The sequence below is a fragment of the Fomitopsis serialis genome (assembly GCF_022376445.1).
Source record: "Fomitopsis serialis strain Sig1Antser10 chromosome Unknown B0H18scaffold_501, whole genome shotgun sequence".
Taxonomy (NCBI): domain Eukaryota; kingdom Fungi; phylum Basidiomycota; class Agaricomycetes; order Polyporales; family Fomitopsidaceae; genus Fomitopsis; species Fomitopsis serialis.
Window position 1 is genome coordinate 15313 of NW_025955461.1, and position 7188 is coordinate 22500.

General features: G+C 56.3%; 1 protein-coding gene across 1 annotated transcript; it reads left to right on the forward strand.

Annotated features, from left to right (window-relative positions):
- Positions 1-200: 200 nt before the first annotated feature.
- Positions 201-3482, forward strand: B0H18DRAFT_963561 (uncharacterized protein; the record flags this gene model as incomplete). Its single annotated transcript, XM_048043170.1, has 14 exons — positions 201-396; positions 452-469; positions 523-864; positions 914-1337; positions 1459-1466; positions 1537-1554; positions 1751-1861; positions 2080-2285; positions 2346-2586; positions 2644-2661; positions 2717-2943; positions 2998-3126; positions 3220-3338; positions 3392-3482. 14 exons carry the CDS (start codon positions 201-203, stop codon positions 3480-3482), a joined length of 2148 nt encoding a protein of 715 aa, XP_047884496.1.
- Positions 3483-7188: the final 3706 nt, after the last annotated feature.

Consider the following 7188-nt stretch of genomic DNA (forward strand, 5'->3'; position numbering starts at 1 on the left):
TTCTGCACGCTGCTGCACTGACCCGGCTCATCCCCGTACACACGCAGGTTTTTTTCCACGAGCTCGGCCCTCTTGGTCCGGCTTATGGCCCAATCACTATCGAAGAGGCGTATGAGAGATGGTGCAAGCACATGGGGGAATGGCTTCGCATCATACGTGTCCGTACGACCTCTGATCCCCGAGTCCTGAACGTACTCTACATGCAATCGGAAATCGATCGGCTCGAGGCAGTCATGATCGCATTAGCAAACTTCATCACTCCGTTGTACAGGTACTGGGGATTCTCACGCACATCGTTCCCCATCCACACCCACAATCGCCGAGAATGGCAGTACATTGCCATGTCAACTGTCAGTCTCATGCACTTGGTGCGGGAGACGGTCGATTACTGGCATAGTACGTTATCTTTACAACGATCAAACTGCTCTCACAAAGCTGACTCACTACACAGAAATCTTGAACAACAACAGTAGGTGTCACAGCATCGGTATATTATAATCTGCTCACTGTCCGCTGGTACAGTCAAAGCGGGCACTCTGTGGCCTGATCCACCCATCAAGCGGATCCTCTGGAACCATCATACACAGGAGGCAATCCACCTCAATGTCGCTACAGACGAAAAGAGGACCTTGCTTGACTATTCTGGTCGGTTTGTGCAACCAGAGGCTCGGTGGTTCATCCCCTACGGCCACATAAATCACACAAACGAACACGAGTTCTTTGAGCGCATCTGCGCGCACATTGCCATTCTTATACATGAGCGGCAATGGCGCATTGATCGCGAGATTGAAATGGACGAAGACATTCATGTCTGGGTTGACCGCTGGCTCCGCCATCTCCGGTCACTATTGATCATGATCCACGGTGCGCGCATCTCCCTCACTCCGGTTGTTGTCTGTCTGAATAACCACAGAGAATCTCGACCTCCGCTCTGAGCGGAGGCCACCCATCTGGCTAGAAATCGACCTCCCAAGTGATCGAGCCCTTCCGGACGGTCCATACACTCTCAGCATTGGACAACTCACTTTGCTCCTCGCGCATCCCGAGGAAATCGATTTCTGGGAAACACAGTCAGCAGCACGCAAGCCCATGCTGATGCCCGAGCCACGAAATCTCGTGAACGACAACACAGCTCGTCGGGTTTGGCTGGCACGCCAGGCCCTTCATTGCGAATACGTTTATCGCCGCCTTCAGTTGGAGCGCACGACGATGGCCCAGCTCAACGAACGGTTTTTGCGGGAAGGCGGGCCTTCGGCGTTGGCGCGAGCACAGGGCATCGACCTTCTTTCGGACCGCATGCAGTGGTTCCGTGCGCAGATCGAGCAGTACGAACAGGGGTAAGCACCGTGGAATTTACCAATTACACATTGACACTAAGCAGGTACAGATGAACTCGTGTCATGTAGTACATACGTAGTGAATGTGTATGCGCGCGGTGCTATGAATTTTCCAACATAGAATGAAAGGTAAGTCAACAGAATGTATGCGCACTCGAAATCAGTAGTGCGCGCACTGACCACTTACATATGCGCGCAGTAGGTATTTTAACTGAAGGTACGCCGACTCACTTCTGGAGGTGCGCGCACCACACACACCAGTCAAGTGCGGCTACATCAGGTAAGTCGACGTACCGCACCACAGTTCACCCAAAGTGAGTACAAACCCGTGCGATAATCACCGCAACGCAGCCGTGGTGTGCACCTTGACAGTCACTTGAGGTCAGTGCTCATACTCACCCACCGCAAGGCAGCACGCACCACTGCAAAGGGCACTGCAGCCAGTTGGTACCCACCTGCGCAACAGTCACTGACATTCCCATCTGTCTCCAGAGTCAGAGTCCAGCGCGCGCATAGCACATACGGTCAGCTGACTTGTGCTCTGCACGTCGCGTCGATCTCACCAGCCACCCGCCACTGGACTTAGTAGACGCCAGGTGACTTGTGGCTGCGAGCGCGCGGACTCACTCTCTCACTCTCTTCCACTCCCTTCTTCCACTCCCTCATCTGTTTCCTCCCCTGCTCGCTTACTCGTACACTTGCCTGTCCCTCGACACGATGGTGGGTACCTGGACCCTCGAAGACGTGAAGCAATACCTACGCGAGGCGGCTACTGAGGCACAGCTCGACATCGAAGAGCGCGGTCCGCTCGAATTCACGGACCAGCCCCCGGAGCGGCATGAATGGACGGAGGAGATGGTGGAGCGGATGAACAGGACGATCCGTGCGCTGCTCAACAGCCCGGTCTCCTATGAGGCGTTGGACGAGATACTCAAGTGGTATCTACTGGTGAGTACCGTTGCTGCTCACGACGGGATGCGGGGACGGTGACGGCACATGCCATGCTAGGACGAGAGATGGCGGCATTCCCTCAACTACGTCCCCAAGGGCATTCTCTTCCCTCGCGTCCTTGACGAGTGCTTCGCCTGGCAGTATTGGGACGAGCCGGCGGAGGGAGCGTGGAAGGAAGGTCTCTCATTGGAGACGTTCCTGTCCGAATGGCGGCAGTGCCAGGTGAAGGAGTGGGACATCAGGACGCCGAAGGAGGAGGAGGACGCCGGAATGCAGGCATTTGCAGAGATCTGGCTGCGTGAGTACTTCGTCTTGTACGTGTGTGACCTTCAAGCTCACTGCGTGCACGTCTCAGACAATGACCACTTGTACTGTAAGTCTGGCACAATGTGCCCAACTGCCTGCTCTGACCATGTGTGCGTCTGCAGCTGGGACCCCTGTCCAGGAGTTCGAGGACACCGACGCCCCGACGATGATGTATGAGATCGACCGTGGGCGCGTCACGGACGAGGACCGCAAGAAGGCGATGCAGAGACGCGGTATCTACCTCGCGATGAAGGCCAAGGGTCACGCACCGGCCGCAATGAGCGACCCAATTCCGCTGAACAAGTACAAGAGGCCGAAGGACCTTCCACCGAAATCGCTCGACACCGCGGTAAGTCTGTCAGTGTACTCGCTGTTGACAGTGACGTACCTGCACGCATCGTAGTTCTACGGCAAGGACTGCTGCTTGCGCTGCCTGGACAGAGGCTTAGTCGATTGCCGCGTCCCGAAGAGGGACTATGAGGACCCGCGCTGCGTCGCGTGCATCGACGCACGCAAGGGGTGCTCTTTCAAGGTGAGTTTGGCATGTGTATATGTACCGACAATGGACACTGACCACTTACATGCAGAAGCACGGTCTTCCGGTTGTGTCGAAGGGATCCACCAGTGCGTCAAGTACTACGCGCACTCGAGCAAGCCATGCGCGCACCCCGCCAAGTCGTGCGCGCACGAGGACTTCGCGGGGTCGTACAGATGGGGATGCAGAGGCTTCCGATGTCGGGGCCGGTAAGTTTACACGGTCTGTCTGGGATTACTGTGCTAAAACACTGCTGATGTAGCTGGGAAACGCGGAGCCCCGAGAACGAGGAGGTGATGGGAGAGGAGGGGACAGCTGCGAAACGCGTGAAGCGTCGGAAGCTCGTCGAGTAGTCTATATACGCAAATGTAACTGTAGATGTAGATATGAATCCCCGGCACTACTACCGTAACCATCCGCGCGCAGGGGTGCGCGCGGATGTTGACCCTTCTCAACAGACAAAAACCACATGCATGTAATTTGTGGACAGGCGCGACCGCGCACGTCCACATCTACAGCACTGTAGGGCAGCCATTAGACGCCCACCACGTGTCACACGTGTGAACACGCGCGACCGCGCACGTCCACCTTTCAGCGAGTCATCAGCGTCTCTGAACGAGTCTGAGATGTGGACGTGCGCGATCGCGCGTGTCCACATCGACAGCACCGGTGAGAGAACCATTACACACCCGTACAATATGTCTGATTTGTGGACATGCGCGGTCGCGCGTGTCCACATTCACAGTCTTGCTGTACAGCAAGCATGTGTTAAGTCGCCTGTGATACGTGTCAGATATGTGGAGGTGCGCGCACGCGCGTGTTCACGAATCTGACACGCATCCGGGCACTTGTCAGAGCCCCTACTTAGGGCGTTGGAAGTGTGGACACGCGCGACCGCGCACGTTCACATCGAGACCGCTTTGTAGGGGTGTGTGTAGGGTTAGGAGTGCGGGCGAAAGTGTGAAGATGCGCTCGCGTATCTTCACACTTCAAGCCCCTTCCATAGCCATTATAACAGCAAAACGGATGCGCATCATCGTAAGTGTTCACCTTGGAGGCCTGATCATTAGCCTGTCTGGTAGGGCATCTATGCGTCTCACATGTGGACACACGCGGTGACGCACGTCCACATCCAAGGCACCCATTGTGTAGGGGCTCTGTCTGTGTCGCCGTACTTGTGCGCGCACAGTCATCTGATACGCCAGTGACATACATACCGCTCTCCTTACAGTCCCGTCGACAAGTCTTAGCGTATGATATTAAATAATTGTGAGTTCACGCGGTTAGTATTCCGACCCGCCGCTGACCGTACGCGCATCAGATGATGAATGCATGCGCATTACATGCGGCACGGGTAACTCCCGTATCGCGCGCACCAAACTTTTCCTCTCTCACCGTCTTGTCGCCATCGCACCTCTGCTCGAACCTGTAAGTGTTGCGTCCCCGTCTGTTTGTCGTGTGCTCACCATACATCTGATAATCAGCATTCGACACAGACGTACCAGAATGGGTCCCACAGTCTCTCGGAAGAAGAGAAACAGTATCGCACGGGGCACAGCGCAGGAGGAGCCGGCTCCAGCCCAGTCGAAGACACCGCTGTCGAAGGGGAAGCGCAGAAAGCAGAAGGAGGAGGAAGAGGATGACATAGACAATGCAGTGGGGTCTACGGTGCGCACGCTCAGGGCTTGCTGTCTGAAATCTGTCCACTGATCTCGTGGATCAGAGTCTCGCTGTGCAGGATGTTTCGCAAGACATCATCCTGGGCTATGAAGAGACGCTGCGGAAGGCGTTTTACGGTCCTGCGCGGCTCGCGACGCTGCCGTTCTTCGCGGCGCATGACAACGTCAAGATCGTCACGCGTGAGGTGAACAGTCGCGACCTCGACGATAACCACATCAAAAGTTGTTGATTGACTTCAAAAAGAACACCTACCAGCATCTCGTCTACGGGCACCGCATCAAGATTGCAGTCGAACGTGATGCCATCGACTTCAAAGTGGATGGCCAGGTGACGCACCCGAAAACGCTTCCATTCGTCACCTTGAAACCAGGCAAGGACGGAGCTCCGCGCCCGGTGTACGTTATTGTCGGTCAGCACCGAATTTCTGCGAGCATCAGGTTCCTTGCGGACACAGTCGCAGTGTGGGAGAAGGCGAAGGTCGACCTCGCGAAGCTAGAGCCTGGTGACCCTGACATCCCAGACCTGGAGCTACGCTGTGAGAGGCTGCAGAGACAGCTCCGCCAGCAAGGCTGCTGGCTTGTAGATGTGTACATATGGGGTGAGCACTTTGCACGCGCCGCCGCTCCTCCCGCGAAAACATCGACTTATCTCTGGCAGATGACCTTGGCGATCGCGCTGCGGCCGGATGGCTCGCACAGAACGTGGGTTATTCTGAGAAGGTCGAGACGAGCGAAGATCTGCTTCGCTCGCACATGGTTGAATTGCACGGGCTTCGAGACTCGCCAACCCAGCTCCAAACGCGCCTGGCGGTCATGGTCAGCGGCATCCGGGGGGGTCGACAAAGGCATCGGGCAGCCACATCAAAACGACGCTGACCGAGATGTACACCGTGCAGCCGGTCCGTCACTTCTTGTCGTCGCTCACGAAAGTCATCCACGCGGACCGAGACAAGATGGCGCACTATTTCTACGATAACGGTTTCTTCAAGTTCAGCACCTGGGCCAAGATTCTGAAGATCTCCGGAGGCGTGAGTGGTCTGTTGTGTGTGCGCGCACCCATTTCTCATGCGTGTCTACTCCTAGGTCTTCACTTTCGCGCTACTGCGTGTCTTCTGGCTGATGGGTATCGTTGGCTCAGCCACCGCCTTCGACTCGTCGGACGTTGTCGAGAGAACCTGCGCAAAGTACAACATGGCTCGCTTGATGCGCAGCAGGTACTTCTCACTGCTCGGAGAAGGCAAGACCACAGACGCAGCAGCTTTCCTCACGGAACAATCGAACGCATTCGTGCTCGACGCAGAGGACGGTGGAACATCCACACCGCGGTCAGCACTGAATACGATTCACTCAAGCGTCGCTTCTTCGCCGGGGCCAAATCGCCGCGGTACACAATCTGGACGGACGCGATGCTCGACACCGTCGAGCGCGTGACGTCAGACGAGATCAAGAACTCGAAGCTGTTGGGTGTCCGCTCGTCGGCGGCTTTCAAGATGATGTCAAGATACGGCAACACGATGACGGGGCAGCTTGTACCGAGGTCGGAGGTGTCTGACGATGATGAAGGGCCGCATGTGCCGTCGTCACTTGACGCGGTCAGTGGACGGATTACCTTCTTGTACTACGGCTGGTCCTACATCAAGGGTGACGAGGAGTTTACCCCTGCCCTTCCATTTCTCTGCGCGTCCCTGCTTCGGCTGCTCACCGACGAGTGTCTTTTGTATTCGAGAGGTTGGGAGAGGGTGCGTGTGCGCGCACATCTGGGCGCAGGACATGCATACTGACATCGTGCTACGGTACACAGATTGCATGGCTTTTTGAGCCGCTGGTCTACCACCGTTGGATGTTCGACATCCGCAACATCAATGTCGACGCGACGATCGCGGCGCTCTATGCGGTCACCACGTATGCGAACATGAAGGCGGGGGCAACGGACTGGATGTCACCGGACAGCGTACAGTGGGCGGTGAGTCGTCTCAGTCGGAGCGCGTGCGCAAATGGAGCATGCTAACTGTATTCTATCTTGACAGATTGCGCAGGAGTGGCTGGCCGACAGGCACAGCTTTGCCGCAATCCTGCATGAAGAGACAACTGACCTGCCGCAGGTGGTCGCCCTTCGCGGGAACACGAAGAAGTGGTTCGTTACGACGTTTGAAGTCTACACGGAGAAGACTGTAGTAGGCGACGCGGACGAACTCAAGGCCACCGCGGTGAAGATGATTGCGGAGACGGCAGTGGCTGATTTCGCGCCCGACTTCAGCATTGCCAACCATCTCTCGCTCTGCATGACTCACTATGTCCCGCTGAAGAACGCGATCATGAAGCACCGGCAAGATGCGCTTCGGAACTTGCCCGGGCTCGAGGAAGATGTGCTCGGCATGCG